The following is a 24,395-nucleotide window of genomic DNA, read 5'->3' as shown; positions in this document are numbered from 1 at the left end:
GCTTCAAAGTAGCTGAACACTAAGCTATCACTGTACCACTGTGTTCATTAACCTATCACACAATTATCCTAAAATCAGAAGGAAAAAAAATAACCCACTTCCATGGCCATCCAGTTGGTATAGAAGTTCTTTCTCAAGTCTAACCCAATAGCTCATGTTTCAGCAGAAGTCTATTTTCTGCTTGTTCTATTACACACACACACACACACACACATTTGTCTCGAGAATGTGAGGAAGAAAGAAGATACACCAGACTGAGTTGTTCTGTGCCTAGTGCAGCATCTGTAATGCGACACAGCACCCAAGCTAGTGAAAGGATTAAACCAAGTTAGAGGATGGGTTCTTAATCGCAGTGTTCACAGGTTCTCAACTGTTTAAACTCTTAGGGACAAAGTACAGAAGCCCTGGGATGGTGACAGCACTATTTGGTTTGGCACCATTTTGTTTATTGGAAGGCAGTGCATTCACTTGCTTTATTATGGAAGATACTATTATTAAAGCAGCGGCAGTGAATGTTATTTTGATTTGTATTTCGTGAAAATAAGGAGTATCTAATTTTATGTAAATGCTATTAATGTGAATAAACATTACAAGAAAAAGGAAATGGGCTTCATAAAAAAAGAGATGATTAATGAAACATAAAAGAGGGCTCCCCATATTTCAAAACAATGAAGATACTCAAGTTTTATCTTGTGTGTAAACGGACAGCATAGAAGCTGCTCTGTGGAAGGAAGACTATCAGCGCTCATCAGATGTTTACTTGGGCTCTGTCATTCAGCGCTGGCAGAGGCCAATCAAACCGAGGTGAACCTCAAGAGAACCTAGTTCTTTGACCAGTCTTCTACTCATCCTAGTTATCTATGGAAAGATTCTTTGAAGAGCAAGCACCATGTCATCACTGAGGATTTAATGGCAACTGCGTGTTTATTCTCTGCCCACACCCTATGCAAAATGTTGGTCTTTCTTGACCACATTTGCAAAGCTAAAACTAGGCAGCACAGTGCTCTGACCACAGCCCATCAAGGATACCAAATAAATATTGAGCAGAAGAGGTCAGGAGAAGGTGAAATTCACAAAGAGAAGGGCTGAGAAACATCTTTCAAGTACCACTAGGTGCCAGGCATCTACCCTGCTCAGATTACCTCCTGGTACTCCCAGCGCATGCTCCTGTCATCTCCACTTAACTTTCCCGTGCTCAGCTTTGCTGGGATCATGTTGGGCTACCCAATCCTCCCTCCCACCTAAGTCCCCAAACCAGCAAATGATGTGGGACATTGGAGCTGGGAGGTGCCATCACCTGCTCCTGCCTTAAAAAGAATAGTTCATTTCCTATCCTCTACGTCACTATATTCCAGGGGTTTTCTCAATAAAATCTCCACTTTGTTTAACTTATTATGTATTGGGGATAAGGGTAAAGAGTAGGAGTCCTCAATTTACAAACAAAAAGCCAAACACTCAAGTTATCTGGGCCTCTGCTCCCTGATCCATAAAAGAACTAGATGATCTCTAAGGCCTTTTCCAGCTCTGTTAAGCTTATGTCATAATACAACAATCATCATTCCTCCTACAACCCTCTGTGTGCTGACTGTCACATTCAGTATGGCTGTTCTGACTTTAGCCCTTGGGCGTGACACTATAGAGACACAGGTATCAAAGCTGTATTAGTAACTGAACTGGAATCAGTTTGTATTTTCCTTTTCTTTCCATCCAAAGCACATCTGGCAGGGAAGGGAACAGTCTCAATTGCCTTAGCCAACTCTGCTTTCTGAAAAATTCAACACCAAAACACAGTCATCTTTGGAGTTTACTTCCCAGACACACAAAATTCTGACTTTGTGTTCTAGCTTTTGGGTGACTAAACTGGGCAGTATCTCATCAAAAGCACACATACCCTAGTTCTTTGGTGAAAATTATACCATGGTCTCAACATTAAAATTCAGTTCTTATATAACTGATAACAGCACCATGACACAGAACTCTCTGTGCTCTGTCCGAAATGAAGCCCACTGTGAACTCCTGCATTCTGTGAGGACAAAATGAAGTCAAATGCTTCCAAGGCTGACCTAACCCTGTTCCAGATATAATTAAGTATCATTTCACTAACCCTTAAAAAAGCCTAGAACACACAGGAATTCAAGAGATCCTTTTAAGACTCCTGCCTCTAAACCAAAATAGAATTCCTTGTGGTCTCAGTACTCCAAGCTGTAATCAGAAAGGCACACAACCTAGCTGCCACTCCGTTCCAGTCAGAGCCAAGGCATAAATGCTTCCGCCAGCACAAATGACCAAAATCAAATACCTGCATTCATATGTAACAGAGAAAACAGCTCATTATCCTAAAACCTTAGCACAAATCACAAGGGCAGCAAAGCCTACTCTGAAGCCCCTCAAGAGGACAGGATAGGGAGTATGTGTATGTACATGGACACAACAACCACTGACTGGAGAAAGCACAGATGGCAAGGCCGTCCCGGGTCACAGGGGCAATACTGGCTGCTGCCTTTCTTTTTTGGAAGAAAACACCTGCACCAAGGCTGAGTGTATAGTTACTACACTGAACTGGCAGCCCATGACTGTGATCCATAGTGGGCAATGTGTGTGTGTGGCCTGGTCGTCTCCCTGGCCCCATCTATGTCTCCACTACCTGGAGTACACACAGTTGGCTGTCATCCGACATCATTACTTACCCTTCCAAAATAATTCTAACAAGTCTCGTCTTCTGTCAGATGGTCTAATGCAGTAACATTAATGAGGATAATAAGAGCAGTCATTTATACTGATTACCATGCCAAGAACTAATGCAAGCACTTTACATATACTGACTCACTAAGGGGTAGACACCATTCCCATGAGAAAAGACATGCTATGATACAGTAACTTGCCTAACCCCTAGATGCAATTAACCTAAGCAAGGAAACTTTATCCTCAATGCAGATGTTGCCATTAGGCCCCAGTGAGAGAGCTGTTACCCACCTACAGTACTTACCCATCAAAGAATGTTTCTCTCATGCAGTTCCTTCCTCCCTGCACCATGGGAGTAGAGCTGACTAATCAGACTGTGGCATGGCAGTCAGAGAGCTACATTTTACCAGCATATGAAGTCACCTGATGAGTGCCTTTCACGCATTATCTTAATATTCAAAACATCACTACTTATTTATCATGATTAAACAGAGGTTTATACAAGGAGTGATCCCTTGTTTCATCACATACCCATGTGTAAATAATAGATGTCGGAATGGCTAAGGCCAGGAAGTCCCCAAATGACTAGGTTATACCTCTGGAAACCACCTCTCTGACTCCACAGTAAAAGCAAAAGCCTGGTTAGTATCTAAACACTCAACACAACCGGGTACTGATGAAGGTCCCTTTGCCAAGTATCAGGGAGGGCCATTGTGGCCTCACAGAACAAGTCTGGTGAACCAAGACTTATACCAGCAGACTAGGCTAGCAAGATATGGTCCCTCATTTCATGTTTACTTCTTGTTATTCCTGGAAAAAGTTCTAGGGAATCTTATTGGGAAAGACATCCCACTCTATAAACACCTAGCCCTTTGAGGCCCCGATAGAGATCTGAGTATCAAGAACTCTAGAATGGGAGTCAAGAGCTCTGAATTCAAACCCGTGTAATCTTCTCATCTGGAGGCCTCAGTCTCCACATCTCAAAGCAACAGGACTAAACTAGACTTGTGTAGATCACCATCAGTTAGGAATTTTCTCTCATAGGCATGCAAGCCTTGAAGGCTTTTCTAGCAAATCAATCACATGAGTACATTCACATCTTGCTTCTCTACTCTTGGTCATCTACTGCTGGCAATCTCTAAGCATACAATCAGAATATAATCAGTGTGCTAATTATCTATACCACTGCTACACCAATGCATTGACTTGTTATGCCAAAATTAAGCATATGTGCTTGAGAGTTATGCCAAACAATGTTAGAGGTGTCTATTAATTTTTCTGCAATACACCGAGCAGCTTATTAGACACCTTTCATGGGCTCCTGGAGATGGGGCTCCCAGGGGGGCTAATACCACATCAAATATTCTCCAAGGTCTCTTCAACTCAGACATTTAGCGATTTCCCCAGCTAACAGGCACATGACAAACTAGGGTTGTGGATGATTAAGAAGCTGGAGGGCAGACAGTTAGTGAGCCCCGCTGCAACTCCAAAGGAAAGCAGCAGTTTGTGGGCAAAAGGGTGGTCATCAATTCCAGTCCAGGATGGAGACAGAAACCACAGGATCCCTTTCACTTCTGCCCAGCCCAGAGCAGACTGCTGGCAGCACTGTCCTTCATTTAAAGATTTAAAGGGAGGTCTCAGAAGAACAGAGAAAAGCAATTGTCTTACTTTTTCTCCCCTGTTCTCAATTTTTTCCTCCATCACTAGAAGTCAGAGATGAAAAAATATGTAATACACATCTCTTGCATGAGCCCTGCAAGACAAAATACTTAGCAGCCAGAAAGAAAAAAGGACACTGAAAAAAGTTTCAATTTGTAGATCTTGCATTCAGTCCTAAGTCTATCAGTTCCTACTGTTTGACCTCGCACAAGTCATTCAACATTCAAGCATTTATTTATTCACATATATATGGCTAAGAATGCTACCAGAATAGTTTATCAGACGGCAGATCCAAAAAATGTTTTTAAACACTAATGACTTATGCAAAAGGGCAACTACCATTAGCATGAAATATCTAACAAGTTTCTGCCTTCTTAGAAAGAGCATGAAGTCTGGCACATAAGAAGTTTCCTTCTCTCTTTGATTCCACAGGCAAATCTCCTTAGTCACTGATCTTTGCTGTCTACGTCCAGAGAAAACTCACCCAAAGTTCATTCTCTAGACTGGGTCAGAGGCTGGGGCTCCAGTCTAGAATTCTGTACAGGACAGTAGTATCACATAAAAGTTTGCATTCAGTTGTTCTATCCTCAAGAGGTCAGGGACAGATCCAAACACACTTTATTTACTATAAGCAAAGGGATCTGCCTCAACTTTATTTAAACTTTTCCTGGGAATTTTTATTTCTAAGAATACCTACTCTTTTGGGAGTAACCGATGAACTCCTTAAACTCAGCAGCTACTATCTTACTAAGGATAACAGCTTCCAAAAATGTATTTGCATTCTAGAGCCCTGGAAGGTAATGAACAAGACCAGAGACATCAAGCCTTGGCCATGAATTCTTATTAAGTGAGACTTCACAAAACAGCACTTAAGGACCTAAACTCCTTTAACAAACACTGATGACTACTAGTCATTGATATAGATTCCAAGAGTAAAAATTAAAATTTAAGTGAAAGCAATACATACAGATGAAGTCTAAATAGCATTCATAAAGTCTCTACAGAAATGGGCCTAATTCCCAAGTCCACGACTTACGGGCTGTGTGACCATGGGGAAAATACTTAATTGCTGTAAGCCTCAATTTGTTCATTTGTAAAATGGGGCCAATGATAATAGCAAAGGATGAACATTAAATAAAAGTATAAACTGGGCTTGTACGCAGTAAGAACGTTAATAACTGGTAACTATTGCTACTCTTATGAAAAAGGCCTTGATAATAAATGTACATTCCTTATCTTCACTCGTTTCTTTAATCAAATGTTTCTGTGCTTTCAGAGAGGACTAAATATAGTATATAATATACCCCAGGTAAGCCCCCTATATTTTCTATGAAACCACTAAAACGTGTCTCAACTGGATTCTACACCTTCCTAACTCTAGTTATTTACTAGTTAAACCTTGCAGACAACTCACTTCATCTCATCGGGCCTCAATTTTCTTCTAAAATTGCGATAACAATTGTTTCTTCTCATTCATAAAGCTCACATGAGATTCTGTGTAGTCAGGTACACTAGGCACCTCCGAACATTTCGTACAGGGCAACAACTCAGGAAATACGCAGTACGTGTATCCTCCATCATCACCAAAATAAAATGCTAGCCCAATAGAAAATCACCATGCAAACCTTCAGGGACCATGCTAGTCTCTCTCTTACAAAAAGCACTACACATTACCCACTTAAGTCTTTAAAAGAGAATCTCTCCTACTGCCTCCCTCACAGAGGTCCTAATTAAATGCCAGCCTGCTCCCTCCTTGAGAGAACCCTGTCTTCTCCTATTCACTGACTCATAACTTCCAAATGGTCATGAGTAAAATGGCACACATCAGTGTGGTTTGGTTGCTGAGTAAGCAAAACTCCGGCTTTCTGCCTGGAAAACACTCAGGCACTAGGACAAACCTTGGCTGAATACCAGTGGGTCTATTCCTGCCCCTAAAGGCAGCCACACTGACTCCACAACCATGTGTGATTCTCTACCCTCAAAGGTAAGGCCCAGAGGCAAGCTCTGGGCCTCTTGTATTTCTGATTCTTTCTGGTAATGTATTTCTGTTATGTATTTCTGATTCTTTCTGGGCTCATCACAAAAATAAAGGCAGCAGCATCTGCACAACACAATATATTCCTTGCCAAGCAGGCAAGGCAAAAGAGACAGTATGGGGTTAATTTGAGCTTCTAAGCTTAGAGATCTATTTCTTGGTTGAGCTCTATATATGTTAATTAGTAATCCAAAGAGCAGAAAAGGTCATAAACAGAAAGGTACTAGGAAAATATGGTTTTTTAAAAAAGAGAATTCCAAGTTACCCAAATTAATCCTTGTTCTGGAATTTCCTCATCACCAAAAAGTACCCAAAAGTCCTATTCCTAGGAATAACCAAAAAAATAACACAAACCACATAAAGTTTTCAAATATCTTGCTTGTAACGTGTATCCCAACAAGATTTATGACATATGCCCCAAGCTTCCCTTGTACTACCCAAGGCAGTAACCTTGAACTCCATATTTTTAAATAAAACAGTAATCCAACTAAGGCACTTATAATAGTGAACCCCCTCCATATATGTAACTTGGAAAGAAATCCAACTGTGGTGGTTATCAGTAAGAAAACATTTCACATTTATGCAAAAGATAAATGCTCAAAAGCCCAGCCTCACAGAAATATGACTTACAAGATGTAGACTGGAACTAATAAGTTCTTAACCAATAGTCACATTGAGAAGAAGAATCATCAAATTATGCCATCCTGAAGAAACATTTACATTTTTTAGAAAAGGGGTATCATCAATGTACTCTAATATGATGCTTTTCATTTCTAGCGTGGTTGTAGTTTCTCAAGTTCACAGGTAGACCAATACTTTCATTACGGATGGATCTATTTTTTCTACCTTACTTTGCAAGACAGTATTATACACACAATCAGTTGCATCTGCATTTAAATTTAGTTATGTCAGACTAAGATCAAAAGCAGCTGCATATAATTTAACCTCCACTGTATCCTAAGGCATCAGCGAAATACACACAAATAATCCTAAAATCACCAGAAACTACCCTTATCAGTCATTGCAGTAGAAGAATACAGTAATACTATCTGAGTGTGCAGAAAACTAGTGATGGCTCTATTGGAAGAGATCAATTTATTTAGAAGGAACAGAACCCTACAGTCTAATCAATCATCCTTTAGGGGTGCAAGCAGTAAGTACAGATAAAAGATGCAAAATGCTTTCATAGCCACATGTTCCAATTTACTACAATTAAGTGAATGCCTGGCAACTCTGTTTAATCACAGCTAATAACCATTAACCAGTCAGGCTAGTGTAAGACACTTACAGTTTCCAAAGTAAAAAAAAAATAAAAAAAATCAATTTACCTTGATTTCAAACACCTACCTAGGTGGTATTTGCCCAACCACTTCAAAATTCATTTCCATCACCTAAGAGTGACTCCAGAGGGAACCCCAGAAAGCATCCCCAACTGGAATGAAATGCTTATACTACTTCACAGCACCTAGACGGCAGCACTAACAGAGGCCTCGCCTGTCCTAAAATTTAGGGCTCTCAAGCTTCCAAACGCCAGCTCTGCATATATTAAAGGATGAGCAAATATCAAAACCGGTATCGAGAAGTTTGCCTGCAGAAATTTAAGCTTCCCAATATTACAGAGGGTTGGCCAGAGTGGTCTTAGTTTAGAAAGCCCTCCCCAAACCTCAAACAGAGAATCACCAACAACCCCCCCTCCCAACACACACATCACTACTACACAATCACCCTGGGGAAAACTGGCTGCTTTTCTAAGGTCCACCCAAGGCCGATTTTTCTGTAGGAATAGGTTTGGCTTGTTCGGAGAGCAGGGATGCCTGATGGCACTCACACCTAGTGCGGAGTGGCAGAACAAACGTCCTATTTTCATAGAGGCTCCAAAGGCTTCTGTAGCTCCTGGCCTTGCAGGCTTCATTTTATCATCTCACTTTATCAGGTAACTCACTTAAAAATTTAAAGCAAATCGCTTTGCCCTGGACTCTGCCCTGAACACACACTGGTGCTTTTTTTGGAGAGTCCAGTAGAGAAGAGCTATTCTTTCTGCAGCCTCAGGTCCCATGTCTCCCAATCTAGTTAGCTCTGCAGGCTGCATGGGCCTCATCTCCCTTCTCAGGCTTTCAGTGCCCTGCAAACCTGGTGCAGCAGCCTTTAGCCCTACCAAAATCACGGAGGAGAGGGGGGCCAGACAGGTCAAATACGCATAGATTTCCTTCCACCTGGGCTTCCGGCACCGCGGACACCCAAAGCTAGCGGGAGGAGTGCTGGGGTGGTGTGACAGTCTCAGCCCTAGTTCCTTCTTTTCCTTTGGGTTTTTTCCACCGGCCCTTATCTCCGCAGCTAAGCTTGCCCGGCCAGCAGAGAAGTGCATACACTCCCCATCTCCGGGTCCCTTGCTGGTGACCTTGACCACGCTGCTACTTCTCCTCTCTGCCCTCAGTGGCCTGACACCTACTTCGCAGGTTAGGAGAGGGTCACCACGAAGTGGAAGCGCAGACAGAATACCTGCCTCTCAGGCAGGGAGCCAGACAGGCAAAGGACTTCCCTCTTCGGCTTCCCCAGCTGTCCAGAGCTCTCTCAGTCCTTCCCCGCCTGCAGTCCCTGGACCTTTGATACTGCAGGGCCCCCGAAAGAGCTGGCAAACAGGGAGGAGGATGCCCATGTGATACCCCCCATTCGCCTGCGAGCCGGGGGCTCCGGAGGGGGTGTGGCACCGCCAGCCCCTAACACCCCCTTGCTTCCCAGCTCAGGGGCAGACCATCAGACCGCCAGGCAGCGGCTGCGGGCGGGTGGCGGCGCGGGTCCCCCGGGATATACCTCCTCCAGCAGCGTAACGGTGTTCCTGCAGTTGTGCAGCCGCGTGGTGAAGCTGGACGTGGTGGGCGAGTTGTAGTCCTCGGTGGTCTCGGCGATGAACTCGGAGACAGAGATCTGGTCCGGCATCCTGCCGGGGGGGACGAGACACAAGCGGGGGCGGGGGGTGAGTCACGGCGCAGACTCCCGGGGTTGCGGGCCGCTCGGCGGTTCATGAACGCCTCGCGCGGAGCCCGCACCCGCCGCCGGCGCCCGGCCTGGCGCGGCTCCCGGCCCGGCCGGCGGGAGGAAGGGCGCGCGAGGGCGGCGCTGGGCGCGGGGCCCTTCAAACTCCGAGCCGCGCGCGAGGCAGGGGGGTCCGGGGCAGCCGCCTCCCTCTGCTCATGCCAGCGGCAACGGCCACTCTGCGGCGGCGGGACCAGGCGCGGGGTCGGGCCGGCCTCGGGGGCGTCCGCGGGGCCAGGCGGCTCCTCAAACGCTCTGACAGGCGGCGGCGAGGCCCGGCTGACTGAGCGCACAATCCCGCGGGCGGGCGGGCGGGCGGGCGACGCTCCCGCGCCAGTCACGGGGACAAACAAGGAAGTGCTCTGCGCACGCGCCGCCCCCCCAGGCCCCCGCCCTTCGACGCCCCCGCCGCGGCCCCCGCCCCCGGCCCGCCTCCCCGCACCGCCTCCTCCCCACCCCCCGCCTCGCGGAGACGCGGGCGCCCCGGGCGGAGGCCGCGAGCTTGCGGGGCCGTCCCTGGCTGGTTACTTCAGCTAGCTCTGCGCGAGTGTGTTGCGAGAGAGGGGGTCCAAAAAAAGTTGACCGTGTTCTTTTTTAGTCCGGTGTGGGTGCAGGAAGCCAGGCCGAGAGATCCGCCCCCCGCTGCGAGGGCTGAGGCGAGCGCCTGGGTGCGGAGCACCGGGCTGGGGTCCCCCGCTCGCAGCGCCCGCCCTCCCGCTGCAAGGCGCTCGCAGCCCTCGGAAAGCTGGTTTTGTGCAATGACTTAGGTCGCTGGAAGGCCGAGCAGAGACAAATGGAAAGGTTGTAGTATTTTTACAATTTCCTAATTTCATAATAACCGGGAGGAGAGTGGAGAGGAAGATAGTGTAAAGTCACCTCCCTGGGGGAGATGGTCTTCAATGCTAAGCAGAAGAGATTTCACCTGAAAAAGTACCAGCAGATACTTCACCCCTCGATCCCTGCAAATGGCTATTTTTTAAAGTAGCTCAATCCATTATAGTTTAAAGAATCCATCCGATTTCTCACCATTGACTGAAAGAAATCAGCCTTACTCGGAATGGGGGGAAAGCAACACTACGGGAGCCTGAGGCCAGAGGATCACAAGTTCCATCCCAGCCTTGGCAACTTACTGAGACTGTCTAGAAAAAATAAAAGGGCATGGGGGGCTGGGATATAGCTCCCTGTGAAAGCCCTAGGTTCAAACCCCCAGGGCTTTTGTTAAAAACAAATCTCTGCCCTCAATGCCGCTTTAGGATTGGGTGTTATAATTGGACCCTAGAAAAATTCTCTTACAAGCAGCCCTGTAGCTGATCTTGGTAATTTGTCCCTTCAGCAGGAAAGCTCTGGCCTCCCCAGGATGAGCTCCTGCCACTTGGTATGGTGAGGGGTATGTTATCTGGTCCTGAACCCTGCCTACTGGCTGAGGGCTGTAATCTTAGCATTGGGCCTAGCATGAAGTCCAGGACTACAGTCCACATAAGAATGTGGCATCTTTTTCAACACACACTCACCAAGAGCCTGCCAGGAGCTCTGGAGATTCAATGGATGACAGGGACTCTTGCTCTAGTCCAGCTTATCAGAACCACAGCAACAGCAACTAGAGTGTAAACTTTATACTCTACAGAATGTTCAGAAAATGCCTCTCTGACAAGGTAGCAGGAAAGGAGACTGAATCATGCAGATATCTGGTTGGTTATGAGATCCTGGGCCCTCCAATTCCCCCCATGAAGGTGAAAGACAAGGGTTCCAATCCCAGGAAACTGTAGTTACAGGTTAGGGAATGAGAACATACTTTCAGCAAGGGAAAGCCAGAGAGGTGTATCACCCTTCACTGCCACTGCCCCACCTACAGTGCGCCTCCAGGAGGTGCTCATCTGGGTCTTCCAAGGGACCCTGCTCTAGGAAGGAAAGTGTTTCAGCAAACTAAGGGAAACATTTGGAAAGGAAACGCACACCACTACTCTTCCCTGGGAAATGTTGAAAAATTCATTTAGAGAGGCATTTTCTAAAAAATTAATAAACAGGTATCCGCTTTCTCCTTGTCAATAATTTCATAGCTTGGTCGTGGAATTTGAAGGCATGAGGAAGGAGCCAGATGGAGATAGTAAGCTGTTGAAGATAGGGACTGCTTGGGTGCAATGGATGCAAAGCACTGGCTTCTGAAGGATGAGCCAACAAGGAGGAAATTGTTCCTCTTTTTCCATGCCTCTGGAAAGTTGTTGAGTTGGAGCAAATATGGCACCTACTGGCTTGGACTAAACTCTGAGAGTCTCAGGAATGACACACTCCCCCACAAACCATCCGGAACATAGCACCAAGCACTTAGACTCATTTCAGAAGGTTTTCCTTCCTGCAGTCTGGAAATAAATCCAGATTTACGAGTTTTGCGTTTATTTTATTCTTCCCTCTATTCCAAGTTGTCACATAGCACCTATCATCTCCACTGAACTGATAGCTCTCCTCATCCTCTAAATGTGACATATAGAAAACAATAAGTAGAAACTGTAATTAAAAGAATAAATTGATGAATAACTGCCTCAACTCTGAGAAGCCTCGGGTTCCAAGAGTCTAGAGATTTCTCTCCTGATATCTGATGTTGTCTCCTAGGGCCTGACTACCAGCCCTGTAGTAGGGGAGGGTGTGTCAAAACGAGTGTATGGAGCCCTCCTGGTTGGAGCAGACTGGTGAATAAACTCAGCAATGCAGATGCAAGGAATCAAGATTCCTACCACAAGCTAAGCCAGCTGTGATGGTAAACAGCTGGGGTTTTCTTTCTTGACTGAATTCGCCAGAGAGTGCAAACTGCTAGCATCAATTGCTATTTCAGTTTCATTTGAAGATTATGTTATGTATCTCCTCCCCTGCCTCAACCGGCCAAGAAAAGAAAATGTGAACAATGAGACATTGTGCTGTGGTAAGTATATACCTACTCAGCCTGATCTGCAATTAGAATTTCAAAGGTTCACACCTCAACCCACCATTTCTGGGGTTCATGGACCATAATCCTCTTTAAATTTGAAACCATGCCCCAGTGCAAACCATCTGTACCTCTCAATTTCTCAAATACCCTAAAAATCACTTCTGGATATTTGAAAGCAAATAGAGTCTGATGTGAACAAAACTTAAGTGCTGGATTTCTTTGCATGGAGCTCCCCAAAAATATGTACAATACTTTCCAGGTCAGGAAACAGACAGACAGACAGACAGACAGACAGACTTGTGCAGACAGCTCCCAGCTTTATATAAAGCAAGCATTGTGTTTGTTGTCATCATTACAATTCCCCTCAAAGACATTTTGGCACTTTTAGCCCTTTCATCCTGTTCAGTGCTGCTCACAGGGCCAAGATGGTAGTGTTGGCAGGAGATTCTTTGTCTCCTTGAATAGAGGAGGCAAGAACAGTGGTGGGTTATTCAATGACAGCAGTCTTGACTCCACTGTCATCAGGGAATTGGCTTGACTCACATTTCCAGTCGCAGTTCTCACTCTCCCCTCTGCCTTATAAACAAGGGGCACAATGACAAGATGACTGACAAGGAACCAGAGGTGAGAACTGGGATGGGAAGCCAGGGGTGTTCCCTGGGCCCGAGAAACCAGGGAAGCCACAGTGCAAGTGTTATGGTTATGTCTTGCTATGCCCCAAGCCTCATGTAGTCATGGAGGCAGCTCAGTCTAGTATTTGTGATTAGTTCATTTTCTAGTGCTGAGATTGGCAGTGTAAGTGCTGCTCCTGCCCAGGAGTGGGTAGCCAGCATACTAAACGGGAGGGAAGGAGGCATGCTGTCCCCCTTTTTCACTTTCACTCTTGTCGCTTGCAGCCACTATGAACAGATGCCCCTCAGCTATACCACCCTGCCTTGGAGCCAGCTGAGTGTGGACTGAAACTTCCAAAAACTGTAAGCTAAAGAAACTTTGTCTTCTCTACTTTTGGAGGTCTAGTGTTTTTTCTCAGCAATGAGACAAAAGTAACCAAGACAGCAAGCCAGCAATAGCATTCATCAGTGCCTCCCATTGCCTTTGTGGGACAGGGCAATGAGGAGGAGGAAAAGAGAAAATGCTTCCTATTATGTGAACCTAGGTTTGAATCTCTTCTGTCACTCGTTAGTCTTATTTCTCATTTGCAAAATGAGGGTAATAGGCAATAATGAAGCTTTGTTTCAAGTTATGTAGAATTAAATGAGAAGATGTGGATTAAGATGGTGATGCATGCTGAATAATCACCAATGTGAATTCCCTCTGAACCCTTTTATGTGAAGCATGACTACAATACATCTCTTTTCATTTCACAACTCACATATCTCTAAACTAATTACCTGGAAGAAAGAAGAAAAGGGGGAATTATTTCTCAGAGTTAGGGTTTCAGATGAGGGAATAGTTTTCCAAGACCTTTCTTATTCTCTTTAGCATCCTTTGTGAGATCAGGTCCATTAGTGATAGTTTTGGATTCTGGAAGTACATAAACAATATCTAGAGTCAAGCAGGATGAATGCCAATCAGAAATGGAAGTAGGTTGAAATCAGAAAAGCCCTCTCTTTACAAACCATAGCTCTTATAAGGATGCTGTTATGTTTTGTGTCTGGATGTCCCCCCAAAGCCTCATGCGAGTTTAGGTGGGGCTTTTTCAGAGGTAGTGGAATCTAGAGTGTGTGACTGATTTGTGGTCCAATGCTAGGATTAAAGGTGCTAGGATTAAACCTGCTAGAATTAAGGGCGGGTAATTACTGAATCAGCCCACTGATTGGTTTGGCACCACTCTAATCCCAATAGATTGGATACAATATAAAAGACAAAAAGAGGCTTGTCTTGTTTCTTTCTTCCTTTGCTACCATATGCCTGCTATGAACTGCCTCTCTGTGATGCCCCTCTGCCATCTACCCTGCCTTGTAGCCAACTGATTATGAACTGAAACTTCTATAAACTACGAGCTAAATAAACCTCTCCCCTTTTAACTTTGGGTGTCAGGTGTTTTGTCCCAGAAACAAGAGAAAAGTAGCTAAGACAGGTACTATGAGCCAAACAAATTTTCTGGAATAGAACAAGACAATGATTTTGTAGGAGCATGAGTTAGATAGACTTGGGCTCACAACACTGCTACTTAGCAATTATTACATCTTATTAAAGTAATGTGCTCTACTAAGTCTCAGTAACATCTATAAAAGAGGGACAGTATTTGTACCTCCCTAAATCTTAGGGTTTTAAAGATTCAGTGAGCTAAGGGATATAAAGCACTTAGAGGGGTTGTTGATATCCTAATTAGATATAAATATGAGAAATCTGAAAATTGTATCTGGAGATATAAATTATGATACTTCTACGAAAACATTCCCCCAGACCAGCTATGCACCAAGAATTCTGCACACATTCCCTTCTTTAAAGCCTCATGACAACTTTGTAATTATCCCAAATTTATCAGAGAAAAAGTAAGGCTGCTTGAATATGGCACTGTACTTTCTGAGCTACTCTTCTAGGCCAGGCACCACACTGGTTGGTATGTATGCAGTGTCTGAAATCTTTCATACACTAGTCCAGAGATCCAAGTATAGCAGGAGGATCTGAAACACAGTGAAATCTCACTGCAGGTTACCATCCTTGAGCTTGACCAAGTCTAAATCCAGTGCTTTTACCTGCAGACTCTTGTTGCTGGTATTGTGCTACTTTGTTAGATACACAGTATTTCCCAACGTAGGCAACCAAAAGAACTCTCCTTCTCTATTTCACCTGATAAAATATGAATTCATTTTCTGCCATCTTGAAGTGGCAGAGGGGAACGGGTGTATTTGATTCTGTGTATTATACTAATAAGGCTCACGTTGCCATATTTTTCAGGAGCTGAAGACTGTTTTCTGCATGTTCTTCATACAAATGCTTCCCAAGTGCACTCACGCAATTTCATGTAATATATATAAAAGCCTATTTTAGTCCCAAAGTACTTAATTTAATTTAAGCACTTCACATAAAACTGCTAGAATGATCTCAGTGAGTAAAGAGGAGGACATGGTTTGTTTGAAGGCAAAATATTCTCTGTTCTACCTTCCTATCCCTGATTGATTGTTTTTTTTTTTTTTTTTTTTTTTTTTTTTTTTTCTGATGGAGGCAGGAGAAAAGAGGCACACACAAAATGCTGGGAGCCCAAGATACATAGTGTGAATAACAAGTAAGTGAACTCAGGAAGAAGGTATTTTTGTCCTGTCCTGTAAAAAAATAATGATATCGTCAGCTAACAATTACTCTGTTGATTATATGCCCTGCATTATTCTGAATCACTGCAGGTAGGACCTCTCTTAATGTCCTCAGGAACCATATATGACAGGTATCATATTATTCCTATTTCACATATAGGGGAAACCTGAAGCTCAGAAGTCACCTTGGCCAGTCCTGGAGCAGGACCACACAGCCTGATGTCATAGCCTAGAGGAAAAGCCACCACGCTGCCCCAGGGTGATTTTCCTGTTGCAGTCTGCACTATCATTTTGCTCCTGGGGACTGCTGTACCAATCTGAGTCCAGTGCAACCTGACTGACCTGGGAGCACTCCCTTGCCCCACTTCTCGGGGGATACATCTGCTTGTGAATATGCCCAGTGTACCCTTTCTTCTGTGGCCCTAAGCAGGGAGACTGGCACACTTCCAGTGAACTTCAGATTCAGGAATAAGCAGCAAACTGAGTGTAAGAACTTCCCTGGCAATGAACAGCTCCGTTCATGTCAGAGCGGGGCTGAAAACTCACATCTTCCTACTGACTTTCCCTGCACTGTGAGTTCCAAGATTGTCAATCCCTGAGGGCACCTGAGGGACTAAATCTTCTCCAGCTCCGTTTCACCTACCTATGTCCCCCAGGAATTAAAGGACAGAAAGTTTCTGAAGCCCCAGCCTTGACATTTTACAAGCTCTATCAACTGCAATCTTCCCAGGAACCTGGTGAGGTAGCGTGTTTTCTGGGGAGAGCACAGAGACATGCACTGGCTGCTCGGGGCTGGCAGTTAATAAGCACAGAAATGCTATTCATGGTGGGTCTGAATCCAAACCCTGAAGGCTTTTTCTTTCCTAAGGAAGGCACTGCCTAGCACAGGCCTCCTGGGGGCTCCCCATAAATGTGTTTTGAATTGAGCTGGCTCCCTTTTATGAGCTACATCATTTCTAATATAAGTAAAACAAGCAAGTGAAGAAACATTGTGGTGCTTTATAGGATTCCTAAAAACTTTCAGTCTATAGGAGGGAGGATTTCAAATCTTATTTTATTTCTGAAAAATAAGAAAAGCTTATAGAATATCCAGACATCTCTTTTTCTTTGGTGACTTTGTTTTGTCTTAATGGAGCTGATCACAACCATGTTCATGTCTGTGCTATCTCAAGACTGATAATGCCTCTTATATGGCCCTTGTCCACAGCACCATTTTCCAAGGTACAATGTTCCAAATGTTTATATTTCTCTGTGACCTTGAAACCAGGGCTCTTTACTATTCACCATTGTAACTCCAGAGCCCAAGGTGCTCATAGGTACTTATTTGATACAGAGAAGGAAGGATGAACAAATGAACAAGATATATTTCCAGTGAGGGGTATGAGAGGAACTTGGGCAGAACTGGAGAGAGTAACCCTGGTTCACAGAGTCATTTCATTACCTTAAATCGTGATGAACAGTAAGAACCCAAGAGAATTTTGAGGCTACTGTGCTTCTTAATCCTCTCATTTTTCAGATGAGGCGACTGATTCCCAAGCAGTTCGATAACCTACCCAGACTCCCTGGAAAGTATGTGGATCCAGGGCCAGATGCCCTGGTTCCCAAGGGTTTCCTACATCTCTTATCTTTCCCTCTTACATTTCCAGGGTGGATAAAGACCCTGTCATTAGAAACTCCCATCTATAACAGATTATACTCATCTTTGCATGGCAGTATCAAGGAATATCTATAGACCTTGTCTGTGGTTTAAAAACTATAACAGCATAAAGCTTGGCATGCCTTCACTTAACTGACACTTCTGATTTTGGCAAGAAGACTGTGCCCATAGCACTCATCTCCTGTTTTCATTCCTTTTTATCCATCTTCTCTGCCTTCTTCCTTTCTTTTCTGCTCTGCAAAACTAATGAATTCTAAATTTTTCTCTGCTCTCCCCTGCCCTTCCTTACTGCATAAAAGATCAGAGATTTTATGACCTTTGCACTGGAGTCAATAGTGATAGTTTAGCAAACAAGCTCCCCCATATCCCAGCCCACCCAGCAGCCCTCCTGCAGAGCATAGGGTCAATTTCTCCTTTTGCAAAGTCCTCTTGTCACTGACTCTGTTCTTTCCCCCTTATTCATTTTCAGAAATGAGATCATTGCCTTCTGCATTCCTGAAGACATTCTCTAATGGATTAGGTTGGAATTCAGCTGTTTCACTCCTGTTCCATGGTTATCACACACTTTACAACTTTCCCAATGGATGAGAAGATGAGGCCTGGATCTAAATTACGCAGATTCAACCCCACTTTGCCATGCAGCAAGGCTTGTCATTTTAGGTTACATAATTTTATTTTCATCAACTTTATAAAACCTCTCTCACAAGGAAGACATTGTAATTTTAAATGAAATAACCTATGCAACATGCTTATTAGCACAGTGCCTGGTACATAGTAAGTGACAAATGAAAGTTATGTTAGCTACTAATGCGTTATTTTAACTTTGGTAGCCCCCCCCCAAAAAATTAAAAAGACATGGCCCTTATCTGCCATCAAGCAGTCCACATGTACATAGAGATATCAATTTTCAGCACTGATGAAATGCTGAATGTATTCAAACAGAAACCAACAAGTGTACTTTAAAGATGTGACTTGTGAATCTGAAGTCCAAGGAAAGGTCATTTCATGGACTACTCTTTCTCTCTGATTTTCCCAAAACCTAGTTAGACCTATTTTTAAGAACACTTTTCAAAGCTGCTGATCATCTGCTCAGGAAGAAAACAATTGATAAATAACAACTATTTGTGACTTTAGCCTTGATACATATTCCGTAGGAGCCAGGAATGCTGGCTTCTTTTCTTCAGCTGAGACATTTCCCCTCACATGGCCACATCTTCCTTGTGGCTAAAGCTAGCAGCCTGGAGTAAATGCTCTTGGAGGTCCACAGAGCAATCACCTCCAATAATCTGATGAGTTCCTTTTATTTTTGCATCAGCGTGACAACCACCCCCAATACCAAAAGGCTCTTGATCCTGCTTGTGAGGCTACTGAGAAGCTGTCTAGAGGTTATCAGCTGCGAGCTGAAAGCCCCTCTTGGGAAAACCTGATACTATCAGAATCTATCACACCATCCCATTGCCATTTTTTCAAAACAATGATTTCAGTCAGGTGAGATGCCACACACCTACGGGCCCACCTACTTATAGAAGGCTGATACAGGAGGATTACTTTTGCACATATATGATTTCACCTGCAGTGTATGTGAACTCACATATTGGTAGCTTAATTTTGTCAAATGTAGGGCATTTCTCCAATTGAAAAAGGGAAATTGCCCACTCACGGCAGCATTTTCTTCTTAGCATATGCTATTGGTTAACATCTTTCTCAAATGTGCACATTCCAAATCACACTAGGGGTTCTAATTAAAACAACAACAACAAAAACCTCTACAATTGCAAGCGAACCTTCTGACAAATGCATCGAGCTTCTGCTCCCTGGTTTTTTTATTTTCCAGTTTTTGTTTATAAAGAAATTAGTCTTTTTGCCCTGGCCTTAGTGATTTAGAGCCATTACATACACTAATTTATAAAACTGCTATGTTTTGATAGACAACAGAGAGCTTGTTGTTGATAGCCTCTGGAGGTTATTTTCAATATCTTTTGAGTTTTTTTTTCTTTTGTGTGTAAATTATCTTACTCCCTGCACCCCATAATTGTGCTTAAAATTAACTTTCATTCACCTGGAATTAATTTTAGCATCTGGAAATTATCAGCAGTTTCAATGCTTAGGACTTGGCCACGTTTTCTGTCTGTCCTACATCCCCTTAATTAGGACCCATGTCAGGTATCTCCACTTTCCCATGTGAAGGACTAGACCCAGGCTATCTGTCAGAGTGCGCCTAACTCCCGAAATGGCACTGACTGGTACTTAGCAGGCATTTCACTCAAACAAGGCCCACTGCACCCTTTGTGAAGGTTACTATGGATGCCGAGGAAGAAGGGCTATGCCTTTTCTCTACTCTTGGCTATATAGTTAAGAATAACCATAACCAAAACCAAAAGATGGCAAAGGGAGGGATTGAACAAAATCTCTCTCCTGCCTGCTGCTAGCCAAGCCTTGGAATTCCCAGTGATGTGAACAACTGTATTTCTTCTTTTAGCATAAGTTAGTCTAAAGTGGATTTCTACTCTTTTTTTTTTTTTTTTTTTTGAGGTAGAATCTCAGTATGGGGCTTAGACTAGAACTCACTATGTAGCCCAGGCTGACCTCAAATTCACATTGATCCTCCTGCCTCAGCATACTAACTACTGGGATTACAGGAGTGCACCACCACACCTGGTTAGTGGATTTTATCACTGAAACTGAAATACCCTTGCTAATCTTTTCCTGGGTTCCAGTACCATCGTTACAGTCAGTAGATGTGTTGTTTCAGACAAAGTCTTTATGGCCTTAGAGCCTCAGCCTCCTCTTGTATAAAATAGAGTCAGTAACATCCACTACAAAGGATTGTTATAAATAACAAATTAGAAAATATATATAACAAAATGAGAGAGAATATTTGCAAATCACGTATCTGATAAGGGTATAGTATTGATATAACTTCTTAAAACCCAAGAATAAAAAGACAACTAGTTTTAAAAAGAGGTGAAGAAGTTGAACAGACATTAAGGATAAACGGATAATAAGCATGTGAAAAGGTGCTCGACACCATTTACCACAAGGGAAATGCTAATCAAAACCACAATGAAATATCATGTTCCCCTCACCAGAACGGCTCTGTCAGGTGTCGCTGAGAATGTAGAGAAAGCCAGATATGGCTGGTGGGGATGACGAAGGTCCAACAGCTTTAGACAACAACACAGTTCCTCAGAATGTTTAATACAGTGCCACTGAATGACCCAGCAGTTTCACTGGATGTGGACTGAATAAATGCTTTATGCCCTCACAAGTCACCTTTGAAACCCTGGCTCTCAGTGTAATGGTACTGCAGTGTTGTCTTTGGGAGGAGCTAAGTCATAAAATGAAGCTTTCAGAAACAGAAATAGTGTCTTACAGGAGAGACTGCTTGGGCTTTCTTCGACATGTAAGGATACAGTGAGGAGTTAGCAATCTGGAGCCAGAAAGAAGGATTTGCCAGAACCCAATTGTGCAGGCTCCCTCATCTTGGACTTCCAGTCTCTAGAACTGTAAAAAATTCCTATTGTTCTAAAGCCACTCAAATAAGTAATTTGTTACAGAACTGATTAACACACACTCCTGGGTGTGCACATAAGAAATGAAAACACATCCATAGAAAACGTCACACATGTATGTTTACAGCAGAGTGATTCATAATAGTCAGAAAGTTAAAACAACTCAAATGCCTATAAGAAGATGAATGAATAAGCAAAAATGTGGTATGTCCATACAATGGAATATTACTCAGCCATAAAAGGGACAAAGTACTGATTGATGTTAAAATGTACACAAAATGTAAACACATGTTAAGTGAAAGAAGCAAGATTTGAAAGACCACATATTGTGTGAACTCAATTATATTCAGTGTCCAGGATAGGCTATTCCATAAAGAAAAGCTGACTGGTGATTATCAGGGGCTACAGTGGTTAGAGTTGCCTTTGAGGAAAAAATGACAGTGTTCTGGAATTAGTTTATGATGACAGTTGTGAGCATACTAAAGCCCACTGGATTGTATATCTTAAAAGGGCAAATTTTTGATATGTAAATTATATACCAATTTTTAAATACTCACTATGGTGTTTTAAATAGAAGGCACAACTTAGCCATTAATAATAACTAAAAACTGGGCATGGTGGCACAAAAACCAATTATCCTAGCTACTTGGGAGACTGAGGCAGGAGTATCCAGTTTGAGTCAAGCCTGAGCAATTTTCTTAGACCCTTAAAAAAGGTGAGGATGCAACTCGATAGAAAAGCGTTTTCCTAGCACGCATGAGGTTTTGAGTTGAATTCCCTGTACTGAGAAAAATAGTCATAAAATAAAGGCGACGAGTGAGTATCTACTGCCTACAAGGCAATGCACAGTCTTGTTTAACCCTCACAACTCAGGTTCCTCTTACTTGCTTCATGTTTAATGTGAAAGAAATCAAGGTGCAGAGAGGCTAAGTGCTAGACCCAACATCCTGCCAAGAGTCATACACTACGGTTCTAACACATGTCTGTGTAGCTTCACAGCCCTTCCACCGTACAACTTTCTTTGTACTGACAACACTCCCCTGCATGTGGCACAGACTACTGATTGCACGCCCTCTCTGCAGCTTTCTCCCTTACTTCGGTAATAAAGCTCCAATTTGATTCAGAGCAGCAATAGGTTGTAGCCTCCTGGAAAGCTGCTGTGGCCGTGTGGTCAAGTGTAGTCAGAAAGCAGAAGACGTATGTGATAGTGCCTTAAAAAGGAGCAGGGCTGACTGGCAGAGGACCCTTCCCTCCCACCCTGCCATCTGTCACATATATGTGATAGTGGAGGCTCCTACAGGCATTTTGGATCATGAGGCGACATGCTAAGAAGAGCAGAAATGGAAAAACCAACAGCTTAGATGACTGATAACCATTTGGCTTTGAACTCTCTCCAAACTCATCTGGTCTGAGAAGAAGTAAAAAACAAAACCCTAATTGCTGTTATTTGACTTTTGTTTATATGCAGTTGAAATCTAATTCTAACTTCTACTCGGGGCTTCTGAAAATGCTGAGCTAGCTGAGAATCTATGAAACAGCTGATCTCAGAAGTGGTCAAATTAAAATTATTCTACCAGAGTCTTTTTCTCAACTTGGCCTCCATGCTTTAGATTCTATACTTACAGGCCTAGGGGTTTTATTGAATTATCCTGAAGGCACTCACCAAGGACTATTTTACAGAGATACCGAATCACTGAAAAGACCGGCCTCAATTCACCAAGTACAGACATTGCATTTCAAATGCACTTAAATTTCATCTCAGAAATTGCTTCTGCAAACCAGCCACAGAGGAGCCATAGGCTCCCACAGAGTAGATTTCTGGAGAAGCAAATTTATTTACACAACCTTTGCACAATTTGGTTAAGGGAAAGGAGACAGAACAGATTCTATACATAAAGCAACATTAAGCTCAAAGATTTCTTTGCTTTAATAGCAATGTTCTGCCTAGTCTTTCCAGTGCAATCATTTAAAATTCCAGAATTATTTTCCCTGCCAGAAAGATAAATTGCAGTAGCCTTTCTATGGCTGAAATAGAATTCCAGCTTTCTTATTTGTTGATCTGTTTACCGAAGATCGATGGGATATTTATCAATCAAGTGTATTTATAATCCAACAGCAAGTTGATACAGTGTTGTTGGGTAGAGAATGACTTTTCTTTGGTTATCCTTGGTGCTTTAGAATTCAAACCACAATGATGTAAGTGAAGATGAAACATTTGGAGGAAGGAAAGGTTTTTCCACATGTTTTTTCTGTAGCTTGATACATCTAATTTTGTGCACATTGTGGATGGCAGAGCTGGTAACCTAAGTATTCCTCATGAGGGCAAAAGTTCTGGGTTTTAAAAAATATTATGAGCAGTTATCTGTGAATTTATCCAGATCTTACATCGATTTTTACCTTATTTCCTTTTCTAAGAGTGTTTGTGAATGCAATTACACACATACACACACACACACACACACACACACACACACACACAGTCATAAGGCAGCATATTCACTTCTATAAAGTCTCTGCACTAAAATTTATGCTCTTAGTCACAGATCCACACCCTCAAGTCTCCCCTGGCTCTTGTTTCCTCTCTCTCCGCGCACACAATTCCATTAAGTGTAGTGAGCTGGCGTTTAGACCCGAGCAACCAAGACAAAGCAGTTATGCTGGGAACAATGAAAAGCACTACAAGAAGGCAAAATAAATTACGAGCCACGAAGTGGAAATTCGTGAATGCACTAACCTGTGTACACACACACAGTCTAAATACACATGCCTGCTTATGGGGGCAAGTCATTCCACTCATCTGATCCCAGTTTCAATAATAAGCAATATTCAAAACTGATGGAACTGTGTAATCAAGAAAGAATTTGAGGCATGGTGGTATACTCTAGGCACAATGCTACATACCGATTTTTAGAACAGTTTCCAATTAAACCAGCAAGAATAACATAAAATTTAAAGATTTGGTGCTCAGAGGGTTTGCAGAGAGTACAGCTTCCTCAGTAAAGCAACAATGACCAAGCTAAGCACAGAATTTAGAAGTCAAAAGACTAGAGATTGAATTTGAGCACCATGATTTATAAGAGTTGTAAAATGTTGGGCAAAAACCTCAACTTAGTTAGAACATAATCCTTCATCTCTAAAATGGGCCTAATAACGACTTCAGGGATTGTGATATTCAGTCAGATTTCTTATGTGAGAGTACGACATCTATGTCGCATAAATGTTTGTTTAATCCAAAGAATTATGTGTGTGACTCTCATTCTTTCCATGAAACTATTTTATAATTATTATTTGCTCTGATGATACTGGTTAAAATCAAAGGAAAATATAGCCATTTTGAAAACTCCTAGTTATATACTCACTAGAATGAGTACACATGTTCACCAAAAGACATGTATGATAATGTTCTTAGAAGTATTGTATGCATAGTATAATGTGTGTAAAGTTCGTGAAAAAATCTGCAGTTTCAAAGTAATAATCCTTTAAGATTCTGTGGTTGATACATTTCCACCTTTAGTCTTGATATTCCAGACTCATGCTGAATTTTAGGGGTTTATCCTTCTACTGTCTTTTAAATAATGTCTTCTGACCTGTTCTCTGAAAAATAAAACAGAGCACAGACACACACACGTGCACACATAGG

General features: G+C 43.0%; 1 protein-coding gene across 7 annotated transcripts in view; it reads right to left on the bottom strand.

The window, feature by feature from the left end:
- The window catches only part of Asap1 (ArfGAP with SH3 domain, ankyrin repeat and PH domain 1), a 356,971-nt gene that overhangs the window by 261,183 nt on the left and 71,393 nt on the right, over positions 1 to 24,395 (bottom strand). For 6 of the 7 annotated variants that reach the window (XM_063231067.1, XM_063231069.1, XM_063231068.1 and 3 more), the window contains exon 3: positions 9,188 to 9,314. The exons of the other annotated variant lie outside the window; for it this stretch is intronic. In XM_063231067.1, coding sequence (XP_063087137.1) covers positions 9,188 to 9,314 — 127 coding nt within the window. The remainder of the gene's footprint in view (positions 1 to 9,187; positions 9,315 to 24,395) is intronic. 7 annotated transcript variants of the gene reach the window in all.

Source organism: Cavia porcellus, unplaced genomic scaffold (genome assembly GCF_034190915.1).
Source record: "Cavia porcellus strain 051 isolate PalLab524CR breed Dunkin Hartley unplaced genomic scaffold, mCavPor4.1 scaffold_19, whole genome shotgun sequence".
Taxonomy (NCBI): Eukaryota; Metazoa; Chordata; class Mammalia; order Rodentia; family Caviidae; genus Cavia; species Cavia porcellus.
Note: the sequence above shows the minus strand (reverse complement) of the source record. Positions and strands in the feature narration are given on the sequence as shown.